The sequence below is a fragment of the Pogona vitticeps genome, chromosome 1 (genome assembly GCF_051106095.1).
Source record: "Pogona vitticeps strain Pit_001003342236 chromosome 1, PviZW2.1, whole genome shotgun sequence".
In the NCBI taxonomy this organism is placed as follows: Eukaryota; Metazoa; Chordata; class Lepidosauria; order Squamata; family Agamidae; genus Pogona; species Pogona vitticeps.
Genome location: NC_135783.1, coordinates 69,998,658 through 70,016,804, shown reverse-complemented (window position 1 = coordinate 70,016,804; position 18,147 = coordinate 69,998,658). Strand labels below are relative to the sequence as shown.

Genomic DNA, 18,147 nt, shown 5'->3' with positions numbered 1-18,147 from the left:
AGAAAGGTTCAGGGAAGGCAGGGAAAATACAGTCCAGGCAGTACAGTACCAGGCAGTCCGAAGACTGTCTCCCAATCCACTCTCTAAACGCTGGGAGGAGTGAGGAAGCAGACAGGCATCCTTTTCACTGGCCAACAGTTAACTGAAAGTTCTAATTTTGCACTTTCCCTGCCTCCCACGTGGTTTTTTTCCGTTCTTAACTCAAATTTAAGTATGTAAGTCAAGTCAATATTTTCCTATGAGAGTGGTTCTTAAGTCAAAATGTTCTTAACTCGAGCCGTTCTTAAGTCAAGACCCCACTGTAGTTGCACATGAATTTAGGGTACATTGAATTGGACAGTAGAAGTTAATTAGCTGTTCTCATTCATTGTTTGTGTATGTGATTTTTGGCACCTATATACAATCAGTATCCTATCCCCTTTAGCAGCTGCTGATGACGATGATTGGGATGATGACTGGGATGACCCCAAGTCAGCGGCTACATCTTATCCTGGCTATAAAGAGACAGAGGCTTCTGATCCAGCAGGGCTCCAGCGTGGGAATAGCCGAGGAGCTGCTATGAAATTGCCACTTAACAAGTAAAATGGACAGTGCTATATGGGGTCAGAATAACAGATGTTAAAGAGGAAATTAGGAAGCAAACTTGAATAGTTTAATCTGAGTTTACTTAAGCTCCCAGTATGCATACCATTTACCATATACAGTATTCAACTAATGCAGTTTCCCTAGAGATAGTATTGTTTTGTTTTAGCAGAAACAGTGAAGAGTCATGTGGCTTGTTAAAAGCTAACACATTTTATTGTAGCATAAATTTTATGCATTTGTTCTGGTGAGAAAAGGCCACAAATTCACTATTAGTGAAAAACAGACTGTCTAAATAACCCAAACAAAACTGTATTCTCAAGTATCTATACAATTAAATCTGGTCTAATATTGTCTGTCCTGTAAAATGCTGAACTAAAATGCCATTCCGATTATAACAGGCAAGCTATTCAGATATAGCACTGTTTGCTAGTCTCATTTTTTAATGTGCTGGCAATGGCAAGGCGTTTAATTGTCTTAAGAGAACAGCTCTGCCTCTGTCCAGAAAAGGGTGTTCCTAGCTCTCCTCTTTTTGATTGGGTTTTTCCATATGTACCTCACACCCAATGAAAACCATTTTCCATCCAGCACTGCATTTCTAGCTGCTTGTTCAACTCTGGAAATTACAAAACTTAGCTTAAAACGTGGGTGTGTGGAAGTGTATGACAAGTGGAAAGGAAGCAGGTGACAAGACTTTTGCAGGCATATTGGTGTGGGACGTGGGTTGGATCTGGGCTGTAACCATGGTGGCAACTAGAAGAGAATATAGCTGTCAGTTTATCAAACAATAGAGGAGAATTCCTTTTCTTAAGATGGTGCTATAGTGGCAGTTGGTACTAACTGAACCAACTCTCCTCTTTCTGATTGGCTGAAATCAGCTGTGGGCACAAACATATATACGGCAGTTATTCTGTGACAAGATCACTTTGGCATGGTTATTTAAGTAATAGCTGCATTTTGCTGGAAAGGCCAAGTGTCTGTAAAGTATGGCTGGCATTTCTGAATCTGGCAAAGTGCCTCTGAGAGAAGAATTCAGTCACTTTATTTCTCTGGTCAGATTTCCTGGATTTGCAAAACCCGGAGTGGAACAGTATCTGTTGGCAAAGCAACTAGCAAAACCCAAAGAGAAAATTCCTATAATTGTAAGTTCAGTATTTTTAGATATCTTTCTATTTATATCTGTGACAACCTCATAAGCGATACGACATTATGAAACAATGCTTTTCTAAGCACTTACTGTTTCTTCTACATGTGGTATAAGGCCTTTATACTTCATACACTTAGATTAAGCAGTAAGTGCCAAGGAAAGTTCTGTTTGAATGAAAAAGCTTCAGGGTCCTGGTCGTACTGGTAAACTTACATATTACTCAGCCTTTCATGGCATCTGTAACATGTCAAGTGCAGTTCCCAAGAGGACAAGTTTGTAATACACCACTTATAACAGAGATCATAGACCAAGATTCAACCTACTTCTTCAGCATCTAACAACACAATCAAGCTTTTATTTTTCTCTTCAGAAACACCCTTCAGTAGTGTCTAGGTAGCATTAATACAGTACAATTTTGACTCTACTTAGATTTGTAAGTGAGGAAATAGAAATCTTTGGGAAACTGTAAAAGGCTATTTGCACAAAGTGCATGGGCTGATATCCAGGGCATAAAATTCTAGTTCTGTTGCTGTATTCTAATGTGTTCTGCTACATGTTTTGTGAGACACGAGGCGAGACGGATATCCCACTCGCTGGAGAGCTGTCCCTCCTCTGTACAGACGAGAAGGAAGTACAGACCCAGCCTGTCTCAACTCTCAAAAAGACAGAGCAGCGAGGGACAGAGACAGAGGAGAGAGAAGGAAAAATACAAAAACTAACCGCTGAAAGGGCTCAGGGGAAAACGGTGGGAATAGAGGGGGAGAAGAGAGTGGAGAATGAGGTGGGGACAGCAGATATAAGAAGGAGGGAAGAAGCGCTACTGCCAGGTTGGGAGTGGGTTTGGATGGAGGACCCATGGACTGTTGTTTGGGAAAGACTAAAGAGTGCCTAAGGAGGAGGCGGATTATAGGAGGAGAAGGGAGATTCCTCCCAGACCCCATCCTACTGGGGAGAGGCAGAGGCCAAAGAGTGGAGAAGGAGACTCAGAGAAGAGAAGGAAAGAGTAGAGAGAGAAAGGAGAGAGAGGCTGGAATGGAGAGTAAATGAGATGAGGAGGAAGGGGTTTAGGGAGGACCCTGGAAGACTCCTACATCAGAAGGGTGTTTCGTGTGGGGTGATGGTCGGGATGACGAGACCGTGCCCTTGTTGGAAGGTGAAGCAGGACAGACTGTAAACATCTTTGTGGATTGGCCGGGTCCCTGGAACTCCAGTGAGAGAAACCAGTTCCCGGACGAAGTTTGGAAGCCCCTTCAGTACCCATTGTCGGAAGGAGAAAGACGTTGGAATCATGTTCTGGACACTGGTTATTTGTTAAACATACCAATAAATATCTCACCTGTTTCTAAACAAAAATCTCCTGCTTTCTTTGAAGCGAGAAAGGAGTGAAGAGTCGAACCCTCACAATGTTCTCTTAAGTTATGGGAATCCTGCTGGACTTTGATGTTTACAAGTACTGATTTTATTCTAATGGAACTGGTGTGTGTCCGCATTAAATGTGTGTATTAGATGTAATAATGTATCATGTGTCTCTGAGCTGATAAATACTTCTTTTGTCCTCTAGATTGGAGATTATGGTCCAATGTGGGTTTATCCTACTTCTACGTTTGACTGTGTTGTGGCTGATCCAAAAAAGGGTTCTAAAATGTATGGTCTGAAGAGCTACATTGAATATCAGCTTACATGTACAGTAAGTGCGTACCAGAAGTGTTTCCTCAGGTGTCATCTCAAAATGTCCCAATTACTATTTAATTGTTCATCTAAGCTTCACATACCAGTGTTAATTAATATAAAGTTTGTAGTAGCTATATTTTTGAGAAGTCCTAAGCAAGAAGTTTTTTTTCTTTTGACTATTTTACAGAACACTAATCGATCTGTCAATCACAGATATAAACACTTTGACTGGTTATACGAACGTCTTTTGATTAAGTTTGGATCAGCCATTCCAATTCCATCTCTTCCAGACAAACAAGTTACAGGTAACTTTAAAAAAAACACAATGTCTTGAAATACAGGGTTCATAGTGTTTTCTCACTGTCAAATAGGAGTGTTGTTTTTCCTGAAAATTAATGTAATGAACGTCTTTTAGTTTGAAAGTGAGATATTTTAACTTTAAATCAGCTTACTGAAATTTCAGAAAAAGTAGATGATTAAAAAGTAAGAAGAGGATTGCAAAAGGACTGAGAACAGAGTGCACTGTTGCTAGCTTTTTAAAGGCCCGTGCTATGCTGTGTTTTTTCTGTGTCTCCTATACCAGTGGTTCCCAACTGTTTTTCCCTCCACGGACTGGTTTAGCGTGCAGGTGGGGGCATCTGTGGGTGGGTGGGAGGGTATCTGTGCATGCATTTGCATGTGCAGGGGGGCAAGATACTTGTCACCATGGACCAGTCCTGGCAAGGCCACGGACCAGGACTAGTCCATGGACCGGTGTTTCGGGACCCCTGTCCTATACTACCTGAAAATATATTTTATTATTTTGTTTATGTAATGCTATCACTGTTTCAGTAATCATCCTGATGATTTCATTATGTGCTTAATTGGGCTATTCAGTAACTGGTAGCAAGGCACTGGAACTCAATCCTTTTTACAGCTTGCAATGACCATGCACTGTTTTATGAGAGACATAGGCTCTCTGGTGGTTGGAAGAGGTGTATAGTGTATATTGTAAATGATATTTTTCTCCCCCCTTTCTCTGTTTACATCCATTTACTTAGAGATTTTTAAATGTTTTTTAATTTTTAAAAAATGTTTTAATCTTGATATATGTTTAATGTTTTTTAATATATTTTATTATATAAAATATAATATATTATATTTTATAATATATTAATTTATTTTATTTAATATATTGTATAGTTTTAATTGTTATGAACATAAGCCATCCTGAGTTCCCTACAGGGAGAAAGACACCACATGTATAAGTAAAATAAAATAAAATTCAACAGTTATAGGAAAGACAACCAAAATAATACACACCCAGCCACTTACCCCTGTATGTTGTTGAAAATGTGAAAACACACATATATGAGAAGAAAACTGAGTATTAGTGCTTGTACTAGGAAAAATACAGAGCAGACTAAAAACGGAGAAGTAGAGATGGGAGTATTTATATACAAATATGAATACCCCTATACAGGTGGGCATAACGAGGGTTGAATAGCCACTCCTGGCAGAAGGCAGGACGACGAGCTACCCAGCCGGGTCAGAGGGTGGCTAGTCGATCGCGAGCTCCGGAACAATAAGAAAGGAGCATAGAGCCTGTGGCGGCAGTGGAAGAGAAACTATACTCTCTGAGGATGGTCCTTCAAGAAGGATCGGAGCCAGGCAAGCGCCAGATCACCGATTCCCAGCTTGCAGAGTCTCCCCAGGAGGATACCGTGGTTGAAAGCGGCTGAGATATCGAGGAGTACCAACAAAGACATTTTGCCCTTGTCAGCCTCCCTCAGCAAGTCATCAAACAGGGCGACCAATGCCATTTCCGTATCATGGCACAGCCTGAAGCCCGACTGGAATGGATCCAGGGCATTGGTTTCATCCAAAAGAGCCTGGAGGTGGTCAGCCACCACCCTCTCTGCCACTTTGCTAAAGAAAGAAACATTGGCGATGGGCCTATAATGGCCAATGTTGTCCGCCGCCAAACTTGGTTTCTTCCTTATGGGCCTAAATGCCCTCCTGGAGAGACCCATTAATTATTGCTGTGGCCCATTCAGTTGTTGTAGGCCTGGCTGCTTTGATTAGCCAGGCCGAGCAAGGGTCAAGGGATGAGGTTCTTTTGTGTGGTGGCAGAAGGGCATAAGGAGGTGGCTAAATAAGTCTCCTTTGATACATATTTTCATAGTCTTGGAGTGGCCAGTCTCTTTCTCTTATCTGTCCAAATTAATCCTGTGGTGGTGAGACTGAGGACAGAGCCTCACTTGCAGATCTCAAAGACTGTGTGGGTTTGTATAAGAGAATGTAATCTTTTAGATAGACTAGATCCTAGTCCAGTATTTGGCTAATACTTCTAGAATTATAGGAGGGTTTGGGACACTATATACCTGAAACTTGATAGAGAAACTTCCTACTGCCAATGTCTGCCTTGCATGAACTGGCTTTCTGTTTACTGGTCATTATCACACTCGGGCATCTTATCAAGGATTGCACAGCTGGAAAAGAAAGAATTCTTGGCATACCTCTGGCTGGAGAGTTGAATGTATTCTCCCATCAGCACTATTGCTGTTCAAAGGCCAGTGATGTCTGGGACTGCAAACTTCACCAAATGGAACACAAGTTGCAGTGGACTTTATGCACACAATCTTTCCCCCCTATAAATGTACCGTATTTTTTGCTCCATAAGACACACCTCTCCATAAGACGCACCAAATTTTTAGGAGAAGAAAACAGGAAAAAATAATCTGTGTTCTCCTAAAAATTTGGTGAGCCTTATGGAGAGGTCCGTCTTATGGAACACACCCTAGGACCCTTTGGAGGCTCATTCAGACCCTTGGGAAGCTCCCCCCACCCCACCCCACAAGGCCAGCGGGGGCAAAATCGTGACCTTTTCTGAGGCTTGGAAAGGCTCAGAAAGGTCCTGGAAGGTTGCAATTTTGCCCCCGCTGGCCCCGTGGGGGAGCTTCACAACAGTCCTGGAAGGCAGACTCGGACCCTTGGGAGGCTCACCCCCACCCCCCATGGGGCCAGTGGGGGCGAAATTGCCAGCTTCGCTCCATAAGTCGCACAGACTTTTCCCCCACTTTTTTTGGGGGGGGAGTGCGTTTTATGGAATGAAAAAGATGGTATATATTTATGAAGTTTTTATACCTACTAAAACAATATGTTTGGCCAAACTCCGGGAAGCAGTGGAACACAGGAGGGCCTGGCATGCTCCGGTCCATGGGGTCACGAAGAGTCAGGCACAGCTTAAAGATGAAACAACAACAACAAACTGTCCCCCAATGAATCACTGTTTTTAAAGGGAAGCTAAATGTTTTTAAGACAGGTAGATATTTCCTATATTGAAGTTCATCTTAGGTTTACTAAACAAAGGTGTTTGTTATCATAAGTCGCTTCGCATGTTTTAACTGAGTTTCCACAACTTGAGCAGAACCAATCAAGTTAGAATGTAGTTATTTGTGCAAAATGTACACTTTGCCAAGCTGTTCAAATTATTCAAGGCTTTACAAACATTCATCTCAAACTGGCTTGTCCTACTAGGACAGCATGAATGTCAGTGCCTGTCACTCTTTGGCCTACAGGGCGTTTTGAGGAGGAGTTCATCAAAATGCGGATGGAGAGGCTACAAGCTTGGATGACCCGGATGTGTCGTCATCCAGTTATTTCAGAAAGTGAAGTTTTTCAGCAGTTCCTTAGCTTTCGTGATGAAAAGGTAACAGATTTTAAGAAGTACTTTGGAGCAGGGATAGCAAGAATGGCATGGATAGATGGGCCAACCTTCCTCCTTAGTAGGAAATTTTAGAATATTTTCTACACACAATCATTATATATAAACCCATCATCCATTCTTTTCGGTAATGCTAATTACTTCTGGCTTGTCATGATTTGTTTGCTACAACAGGACTATTTAGAGCCCTCAAAATACTGCTGGATGCAACTCCATCTAGCCCTCAGCAGCAGCAGGTCTCACTAGGGCTACTGGGACTTGAATTCCAGCGACAATTGGAGGAGCATGAGTTGTCCCTCCCGAAGTAAGCTTTTGGATCACAGTTAACATATAATCAACATTGTTTGTTTCATTTACCTTGAGAGCATTGTCCCATAGAAAGGAATGTGCACTGTTACTGAAGGAATTTGCTATGGATTCTAATTCTCTTCCAATCCCTGATTTGGTAAAAATGCCAGAAGTTTACAACTTTGTTGGTCTATAGTGCAGATGAATAGTAAGAAGCCAGATATATTATATATTTATGTCTGAATATGAAGCATATACTCTTAACTAAGTCATAACACAAATAACCCTTTCAAGTGCATTTTGGAACTCTTTGCAGAGCTTTTGACATTCCTGTCTTTCAGATACCCCCTTAAACTTCATAATTGCAAAAGCTTCCTTGTTTCAAAAGCAGTTAATATGAATGCAGTAAGAAGCTTTCTGCTTGATTTATAAGCTAAAAACTATTCCATGTTTGAAATGATATATCACCTGACTCTCATCATGATTCCAATCATGCTTGGTTATCGGTCTGCACATCAGTTGTGAACTAAGGTCTGGGAGCTGCTTTCCTCATCCACTACCCTGTGTAAAATTGTTCACTGCAGTAGACAGAAGCATAGGATATGGCTCTGCAAGATATCACTGCTTAAGAGGTGTTTCTCTCCTGTTGTTCTTTTATACTGTTATCCTTAGGAATGGAAAACAGGCAAAAGGAAGGCAGAAAAAGATGAGATTGTGGGTGTTATGGTCTTTTCTACTATGGAACCAGAAGCTCCTGATTTGGATATGATAGAAATGTAAGGTGTTGAATTATTCCTCTTCAGTTATATATTACAAAAATGTTGCATTATGAAAAGACAAATATTTTTATATATTACTTAATATAAATCTTTTTTCTTCCATGATCTTCACTAGTATCCAAAACCTCCTATAGTACTTAGTGAAATGTATTTGCGTTTCATGGATTTTAAATAAGATTCTGAAAAACTCCCAAATGTTGAAACACTAAGGATTAGTTCAAATAAGATACTACTAATGATCTGTGTTTGCACTAATCTGAATCACATTAAAAACAATTTCCTTGGGCCACTGAATGTGTAATGATAATATTTTCTTCACCATTGACCGAGAGAGCAGGACTGCACTGTGGTATCATCTCCTACTTTGTATTGCGTACATTCTCATCCCTAATTTCAGTGCTGATTAAGGATTGCATTAGGAGTGTGCAACTTAGCAACAGTCTGCAAATTAGCACTCTTTCTTGTTCCCAGTTCCTTTCTGGTACCATGGCCAGTATTCTGTTGAGCTTCTCCTAAGTGGAAGGCTCTGCCAGTATAGTAAAGTTAGATTGCAGTATTTCAAGAAATTTTGTCATTGCACAAGCAGTGAAGAAAACCTGCCCTCCACATGCACAACAGTAATGATCGTGCAAGTGGTATGATCCTGCTTCACTGTGTTGGTAGGACTTTCTGCTCAATAGACGCTCATTGGAATACTGGTCATGGAGTCTGCCTAGTCTTCTCATACAGGTCTTAATCTGTGGTCAAGCATTACATTGACCCTGACATTGAATTCTCTCTTATCTGTGAACCACTTTCAAACCCTGTCTTACTGATGTTCTGTTTAAGCATAAAAATAACAAACTCCCACAAAAGAAGGAAGTAGGTGGTAAAAGTAGTACATGCATATTGCGAGGCCGGCTCGAAGAAGTGTGTGCTGAAAAATAAATGACTCCCAAAGACAGAAGACTTCGCTTTGTTTAGCTCTTTCAGTTTGCTGGGGAGAGACTGTTCTTTCTCTTAGCTGGGGAGAAAACTGAACTGCCTCACAGCTTCTTTCTGCAGTGTTCTTCTATTTTCTCTTTCGGTTTCTCCCTCAGCTTTATCAGCTCAGCTCTCTCCAGCCACTGTCAGAGTGATTTATTGCCTATAAGAACGCCTACTTTCAGCAGTTTCAGCCTATCAAACAGCTTATACAGCAAAACCTATCCTATTACAATGCAGTAGGAAATGAGGAAATATGCTTCTTCCTGTTGCCTATAGATATATGGAGAGTACATAGACTTATAGATATAGCTACATACAGTAATAAACTCTCTTTTCTGCTGCTGCAGAACCATTTCCCAACATTCCCTCCGTTGTTTATTTAAGCAAAGGATTATAGTCATCTAGCCTGATACAATCGCTTATAGCTAAGAGAATCTGATGGGATGGTTCAACGACAGCAGGATAGCAGTGTAGATACAAGAGCAGGCAAACATTGAATAACGCAACATTAAATAACTAAAATTACAATTATAATAATATACATAACAAGGGTACGCAACCAGGCCCGCTAACATGACATCTAAAGCTTGGCGATTCTGCAACGCAACTGAACATAGTTCGCTGAGCTCTGAATTTAGAAGCTTTAAAGCACGATGTTATCATTAAACATGGCTTCAGTGAAATTAGATAACTTTAGTAAACTGCGATAATTCCAGGTAGCGCTACTTCAGAATTTCAGACACCATACTTATCTCTTTAAAATAATAATTGTCCTGCCATGGTCCTAAAGAAATACTCTGACCGCAGGAAAAGATCAATAATAACACTAAGCACATTATGAGTCCACAATGTCCTTTGGAAGCACAGTGCGCCATGGTCGAACACATCGTGCAGGAATCCACACAGCTCCTTTGTCCAAAGCAATCGCCGCATATCCACGTCCCCAGGTGATCAGCTCGGCCGGGCCCTTCCAGGTAGGGTCCGGTGGCTGACGATATGACACCAAGGGTCGCGGCAGCTGCTCCTGGGACCTAAAATGAAGCTCAACAGGAGTGTGGTTCCTATTGTGAGGAAACAGCAAAAAGTTTAATGTGTACAATACATGAGCAACAGCTATAGGGATGTCAACTACAGGAACATTCTTCCCAGAGGTCTGTTTCTGAAGAAGGGATTTAAAGGTTAAATGAGCACGCTCTACAATTGCTTGACCTGTAGAGTTGAAAGGAATCCCATGTTTAAGCCTAATTCCCCATCGTTTACAAAATTGAGAAAAGGCATCTGAAACATAAGCCGGCCCATTGTCAGTTTTGATCAAGTCTGGTCGGCCCATGACAGCAAATGTGCGAACACAATGCTGGATGACGTGTCTAGTAGTTTCTCCTTTCATTGGTGTCGCCCAAATAAAACCTGAATAAGTGTCAACAGTGAGATGAAGCTTAGAGAACGGGGACAACAATGGAGTATGAGTTACGTCCATTTGCCAAATCTCATTAGAATGTTCTCCACGGGGGTTAACAGCATCAAAAGGCAGATTCAAAGGAGAGGTAGTACAGGATGAACAGGCTGAGACAATGTCCCGAGCTTGAGCCATGGGAATATTAAACTGTTTATGAAGAGTCTTAGCAGATTGATGAAACATCCCATGCGAAGAAATAGGATCATCAAAAAGGTGAAAGGTCTCAGGGATGTCATGTAAAAATGAATCCGCCACCGCATTTCCCTGGACAAGGAACCCAGGCAAATTAGAATGGGAGCGAATGTGAAAAACAAAACACGGATTGATGCGTGACTGAAGCAGAGACTGCAAAGTGGAAAACAAGTCATACAGTTCCTTGTCCATCGAGGGAGCAAGATAGGAGAAAGGCAAATGCAACAGTAGTCGAAATACGTACTGAGTGTCCACAATTAGGTTAAAGTCCTGGTGAGCAAATATTTGAAAGGCAAGAATAACAGCAGCAAGTTCCGACCGTTGTGCAGAAGTATGAGAAGATGTAAATTGAGGAACCCAGTTACCACTTTCGTCCTGCCAGGTGACAACGCCCTTGCTTGGTGAGCCATCCGTGAACACGGTAGTCGCTGTAGGCAATGGATGATCTGCAAAGCAAGTAGTTAAAGTATAGGGAATAAGAGACAGCAAAGTTATACGTTTGTCCTTTGGAGGATTAGGAATGACTTTGCCGAGAAAGTCGGCGCATGCAATTTGGAAATCAACTGAATTTTGTAGAAGACGTTCAGCATCCCCTTGCCTGAAAGGAAAATAAACACAGTCAATATCAGAACCAATCAACTGAACACAACGAGAACGGGCCTTAGAAAACAGGTCTGCCACAGCTGTGACAAATGGATAGAGTTTGCGAGAAGGTGTGTGAGGAAGATGCAACCATTCAATTATGGCAATCCTTTCAGACATGACAGGAGCATACAGGATGGCTGCAGGGAGTGAAGGAGTAGATAAAATAGCACATGAAAGACGAGAAGAGTCTGGAGGTAGTCGATCAACGGCTTGAAGTTTAAGGCGGTGAGAAACAAGTTGAAACGCTTGCTTCATTGGCTCCGTGATAGGAATGACATCCGCCGGCGATGTGTGACCAGAGAGAGCGTCGAATAATGGAAAAAGTTCTTTTGTGGTGAGAGCCAGGAAAGGTCTAGCCCAATTAATATTTCCTAGTAGGCTTTGTAATTGGACTAAGGTCAGAGTAGATGGAATCTTCAGTTCAGGAAGTTTTGGTATAGATGCTTGTTGTGCTGTAGCATACATAGCTGCCTTATAAGAAATAGAGCCCACATTTTGACAGACTCTTAACATATCCTGAATAGTAGTTTCTGGATTGCTATAAATGGGAGTCAGTGCCTTTCTGCAGTCATCATTAGCATTTTCAAAGACCAGCTGTTTTTGAAGCATAGAACGTGCCTTATGGTTATCAATTTGCCTTTCTATTGCTGTAATCAGGCGACTAACAAAGTCAGAGAATGATTCTGTAGGGCCTTGTCGAATGGTTGTAAACCCAGGTGATGGCCCCTCAGTAGACACTGGCAACTTGGCCCATGCTTTTTTCATAATTTTGGCAAGCTGTTCAATGGCAAGGTCTGAAAGGCCAAGTTGTTGGGCTGTTGTTTGAAACTGCCCATCACCAATAAGTTGATCCCTGGTAACCCTGTTTATGACTGCTTGGTTTGACTGGGCATTTTGTTCAGCTTGCTCCGTTGCCAAGTGTCGCATTTCATCCAAAATTAACAGTGACTGAGCTGGAGGCAATAAGGAACGAACAACCAGTTTCCAATCATTAGGTGTCAGCTTCTGTTCTGACAAATTTTCCAGTAAGGCTTTGGTGTAGGGTGCATGAGGGCCATATTCTTTAACAGCCTGCAACAAGTCCTTGATCAGTTTCATTGGGATGGGTTCATATCGGTCCGGGACCGCGGCTGCACCAGGGATCGCAGCATTCCCGCCCGCAGCAGGAATTGCAGCAACAGCAGGGGTCCCCCGGATGATGGGAAATGCAGAAATCATTGGGTGTGCTGTATCCCCAGAGTCAATTAGCGCAGCGGACAGAGAAGCTGCAATCGGGGTTACCACAGGGGTTGTTCTTAAAGGTGCATTGTGGTCATTTTGTAGAAATAAGTCAGGAGTGCTAAAGTCATCATTGTCCAGTCTATCAGGAGGCTTCTTCCTACTGTGGTAGGAATCATACTGAGAAGGCAATGGAGGTGCAGAAGGCAATAGGGATGCACTAGGTGCTGGAGGTAGTATCTGTGGCAAAGGAGGGTACATGGACATGGCCCCACATTCCATTTGTTGATTGAAAAGGATGTTCCTTGGGGAAAGATACTTAAGAGAAGCCCTCACTTTGCACCAACTAAAAAGAATGCGTGAAGTAATTTTTGGGTCGTTTTGAAATGTGCTCCCAATCTTCATCCATTGTTCTAAGTCAAGGGTGCCACTCTCAGGGACCCATGGACAACATGAATATATGGCCAAAACTAAGTCTTCCAGCTCTTTCTTTGTGGCTGGGTGGCCATGGCTTGTAATTAGAAAGAACAGTTCATCTACGAAAGCCTTTTGGTCTTGGGATAATCCTGAGCCCATTGTATGTATCTGAATTTGACCAACCTACTCACCCTTTGGGATCCTTTAAAAGGATGATTAGCGCGCCGAGCTCGTGCAGAGCGAGGTGATAGGGCAGAACACAAGTACCGTCGTTCTGTGGTCGTAACTGAAGATTGATGGCCCTTTTCTTATGTTCGATCACACGGGAGCACCACTTATTGCGAGGCCGGCTCGAAGAAGTGTGTGCTGAAAAATAAATGACTCCCAAAGACAGAAGACTTCGCTTTGTTTAGCTCTTTCAGTTTGCTGGGGAGAGACTGTTCTTTCTCTTAGCTGGGGAGAAAACTGAACTGCCTCACAGCTTCTTTCTGCAGTGTTCTTCTATTTTCTCTTTCGGTTTCTCCCTCAGCTTTATCAGCTCAGCTCTCTCCAGCCACTGTCAGAGTGATTTATTGCCTATAAGAACGCCTACTTTCAGCAGTTTCAGCCTATCAAACAGCTTATACAGCAAAACCTATCCTATTACAATGCAGTAGGAAATGAGGAAATATGCTTCTTCCTGTTGCCTATAGATATATGGAGAGTACATAGACTTATAGATATAGCTACATACAGTAATAAACTCTCTTTTCTGCTGCTGCAGAACCATTTCCCAACACATGCACATCACTCCTAATATTTTTGCTAACTAGTTACTAAATTTGTATCCCATATTTACTCCCGTAAGTTCAGTGGGATGTCTACATAGCTCTTCTCCTTCCTAACTTACCTTTACGACAATTCTATAAGGTAGGTCTCACTGAGGAAGTAATCAGTGAGTTTTGCAGCTCTCTGCAAGTTAGAATTTGATTTCCAAAGCCCAGTACAGTGTTCTAGCCATTGCATCACCGTGGCTATCCATGAAGAGAAGAGTAACATTGCGGTTACACTCGCCCAAGTATATTCAATAGTTCATCACGCTCCATATTTCTCTGAGCAAAATCAGAAACTCTTTTGTTTTGGTAACTTTATTTTCTGTTGCCAGTAATGAAACATCTGTATTTATATCTAATGGGTTAATAATATAAAGTGATCCAAAATGTTGAAAATTTTAGCTCTTATTTGAAAGCCTTTTTAGAGTTTCTATGCATTATGAAGAATAATTTCATTAAAATATTTTCAGTAAATAAGGAGCAAAATGTATTAATATGTATATGGGCTGGTTTTATTTTTATGGTTTCATAATGAACCTAGAAAAAATAAACATTTGGATGTTTCTATCCCAAAGTTGTGATTGGGAAATTCTTTGGATTGTCGTTGTGAGTGTTAAATCATTATTTGGCCTTAGCTTTTTTAAAATTCCATGTTATACATCTAGGGAACACTGTACATTTGAACTTTGGAAAACAAGCAGTGAACTGTATGAAAGGGAAGTTCTGTTCATTGCCTTGCTTAGGCAATTTGCAAAGAAGCCCCACTCTAGGTTTAAGTTTTTCTTTTAAAAAAATGTTCATGACCTCTCTCTGAGAGCCTTCAAGAGCAAACTAAAGACCTGGCTGTACAGGCAGGCCTTCCCAGCAGTCATCACTTGTTTTGTTTTGGTTTTTTCCTTTTTCCCCATCTCGGACTTTTATAGTAAAATTGGGCTCCATCTTTTAATATATGTATGTTTTCATTATATCTGTATTTTTATTTTTTGTGTGAACCGCCCAGAGAAGACATGTTCTAGATGGGCAATATATAAGTCAAACAAACAAACAAACAAAGGCAAATAAAGTGCCTTACTTGATTGTCCTTATTACACAGCGAACAGAAATGTGATGCAGTTGGCAGGTTCACCAAAGCCATGGATGATGGTGTTAAGGAATTGTTGACAGTGGGCCATGAACACTGGAAACGTTGTACAGGACGTAAGTACTGTGTGTCTTATATATATTGTATGTATACAAGTACGTACGTACACACACAAGAAGATAAAATGATTTCTTGCCCTGTTGATTATATTTGTAAAATAAGCATCTTTTCTTCATGATTACGTACTAGCAGAATACTTTAAAAGTACATCTAGTAAATAAAATATGAAATCACCAAATACAATTGGATCTGTTTTTCAGAGATACTATTTAGGTCTCATTTACTTGGCGAATACACCAACTTGTGTGAAATAAAATAGCATAGGATAGTCTTACTTTTTCATCGAGGTTATGCTTAAGTTGCTAAATGTATTCAGAGTATAGATCTGAAAAACAAACCAACTATTGTTCACATTCACACTGTGTGTAATGATTTGCATCCATGCTTCCTGAACAACTCTTCTGAATTACCTAATTAAAAATCACTTAGTTTGTTTAGAAAGTATATGGTCAGTTGAATTTCCAGATGCAGTATTTTAAAGAGAAAATACCAAGAATAATCCTCTGCTTTGATAAATGGGCAACTGTTGATGTGTATATATAATGATTGTCTTTATTAACACTTACCTGCACCAGGATACACTATAAGTAAAGGTAAAGGTAAAGGTTCCCCTTGACAATTAGTCCACTCGTATCCAACTCTAGGGCACAGTTCTCATCCCCATTTCCAAACCAGAGAGCCAGCATTTGTCCAAAGACAGTTTCTGTGGTCACGTGGCCAGCACGACTAGATACGGAATACCGTTACCTTCCCACCATGGTGGTACCTACTTATCTACTTGCATTTTTACATGCTTTCGAACTGCTAGGTTGGCAGGAGCTGGGACAGGTGACAGGAGCTCACTCCGTCACATGGATTCGATCTTACGACTGCTGGTCTTCTGACCTTGCAGCCCAGAGGCTTCTGCGGTTTAACCCGCAGCACCACCACGTCCCTGAGGATACTCTATAGTGCTGTTTATTTCAATCCTAAAGTCTTTGAACTTCAGAACGAAGAGGCTGCTTCGTTTCCCCTAAGTAACTGGCTGCACAATTCAAGTCTTGCAGTGGCTTCTTAGAAATCCTAGCAGCTTATCCAACATTGGACAAAGAGTCTATAAATAACCTCTGGTCTGCCTTAAGTGTCAGTATCACAGAGGATACTGTGATAGCAAGCCTCAGGCTAAGCAGGGGAGTACCTTGAAAAGCAACATTTTAAAGAACTTGTCAGAGAAAAGGACCTATTATTTTGTAACCATCTTTTGCTGGTGATACTTGACTATGCTTTTAAGATCAAATCATTTTTCTTGCAGCATTACCCAAGGAATATCAGAAAATAGGAAAAGCTTTACAAGGTTTAGCACTGGTTTTCAGTACCAGTGGTTATCAAGGTAACACCTATTTTTAAAATTTGGACCTCTAATTTGGGTAGCCTCAGAATACATATTATGCGTGGGAGTTGGCTAAATTATCTTCTGACCTGGTGTATGTTTTGATTTTAAAAACTGAAAAAGCATAAATGCAGGACCTAGACATCTCGTTCCCCAAGTTGTGTGTGGTGCATCAGGACCACGGTGACTGGTCTCGCAGTCAGCTCCTGACTTCTATTCATATTACAGTATTCACATTAGCATTCTGGCACAGTTCAGGGAACTCACAGAGGCACTGCTGTCATGGCTGCCCCTGTGCCTCTCACTGACTGTGGCTGAGGGCAGAGACTGGGTGCAGGTGGACCGGAATGGAGCCAGCTTCATTCTGATCTGCCTGCTCCATTTTTAAGAAATTACTGGCTTTGTACACAGTTACCATGAAAATATAAGCATGGTGTGAGCTCCTCATTATGTGAAGGGCTTATTACGGAATCTCTCTGGCACAGTAGCGTTAGGAGTGAAGAAATGAAATCTCTTCACTCAGGCCACTTTCTCTCTTCTCCTCCCTGCATGATGATTCTGTATTTTGCATGCAAGTTGCATTCTGTTGTTCTTGTATCACATATTGTTGAATTCTCCCAATCTCACTATAACTTCTGTGGGGAGGTTTACGAGTTACTGGCTGGGACACAGGGATGGAGTGGACCAGGGATGGGGACTTGCAACTTGAGACTCAGTGTTGAGTCACACGTGAGCCGCACCAGCGACCTGACTTGGACTCGACTTGGGGTTTTTCCCCAGTGACTCACACTTGACTTGCAAGTCAGAACCATTTTTCCAGGTTGCTTGTCAGTTTTCCCCACTGTCCCCTAGCGCCTACCTACTTCCTCCTGCTCCTGCTGCCGCTGTCACAGCCACACACCACTGTCCTCAGGAGCAAGCAGCAGGCTTGGTTTCCCTTCCTGGCGCCAGGCCTGCTGCTTCTGGACATGCTTACACTTCTCAGCATGCCCAGAAGCTGCAGGCCTTGCTCCTGGAAGGAAAGTCGAGCCTACTGCTTTCTTTTGAGGACAGCAGTGTGCAGTGGTTGCAGGAATAGGTAGACGCTGGGACGGGGGTGGGTTGGAGCCAGGCCCACTGCTTATGCTCATACACATGTCCCCTCCCAGTCTCCATCCAAGACTTGGGACTCAGACTCGAAGTCTGGGATTTGGGATTTGGTACCAAAGACTTGGGACTTGACTCAAGCCTTGGTACCAAAGACTCGGACCCGGGACTTTGGTCCAAAGACTTACCATCATCCCTGGAGTGGACACTGGACTTGCCTCTCCCCACAGTGTTTGTAGAGATCCCTGAAGATCTGGCCTCACCCTCTGATGATTTATGACCATGTGGCCCCCACCAATGTATCATTTCAGGATTAATTTCAGCTGAATGCTGGGATGGTGTTGGTAGCATGAATTGACACTTAGATCTCCCAATGATCTGGATCCAATTCCAGTGTCATGCCAGGGATGCTGCTACCGTAACCAGTAAAGTTGTAGCTTGTTCTTTCCCCCAAGAACTGTTGTGTTCACTTCCCGTCTTCTTATAAGTGCCACCACCACCCCCATCAGCATTAGGGGCAAAACTAGGAAAAGAAACCGAAACTATAAAAGAGCTAATGCTTCATCATAGATCTGGTCAAAATTATGCTAAGATCAAAATCATAAGACAGAA

General features: G+C 41.9%; 1 protein-coding gene and 1 long non-coding RNA gene across 6 annotated transcripts in view; one reads left to right on the top strand and one right to left on the bottom strand.

Moving 5' to 3' along the window:
• The window catches only part of SNX9 (sorting nexin 9), a 78,410-nt gene that overhangs the window by 41,215 nt on the left and 19,048 nt on the right, over nucleotides 1-18,147 (top strand). For 3 of the 5 annotated variants that reach the window (XM_020809627.3, XM_020809644.3, XM_078383224.1), the window contains 8 exons: nucleotides 425-578; nucleotides 1,640-1,724; nucleotides 3,291-3,416; nucleotides 3,588-3,705; nucleotides 6,961-7,091; nucleotides 8,067-8,170; nucleotides 14,973-15,076; nucleotides 16,372-16,449. In XM_020809627.3, coding sequence (XP_020665286.3) covers nucleotides 425-578; nucleotides 1,640-1,724; nucleotides 3,291-3,416; nucleotides 3,588-3,705; nucleotides 6,961-7,091; nucleotides 8,067-8,170; nucleotides 14,973-15,076; nucleotides 16,372-16,449 — 900 coding nt within the window. The remainder of the gene's footprint in view (nucleotides 1-424; nucleotides 579-1,639; nucleotides 1,725-3,290; nucleotides 3,417-3,587; nucleotides 3,706-6,960; nucleotides 7,092-8,066; nucleotides 8,171-14,972; nucleotides 15,077-16,371; nucleotides 16,450-18,147) is intronic. The other 2 variants (XM_078383223.1, XM_020809635.3) reach the window with 1 other exon arrangement.
• On the bottom strand, nucleotides 9,128-9,530 carry LOC144585921 (uncharacterized). Its single transcript, XR_013540548.1, has 2 exons — nucleotides 9,410-9,530; nucleotides 9,128-9,331 (listed from the first exon to the last, which is right to left on the bottom strand). It is a non-coding gene; the product is annotated as an uncharacterized LOC144585921 (long non-coding RNA).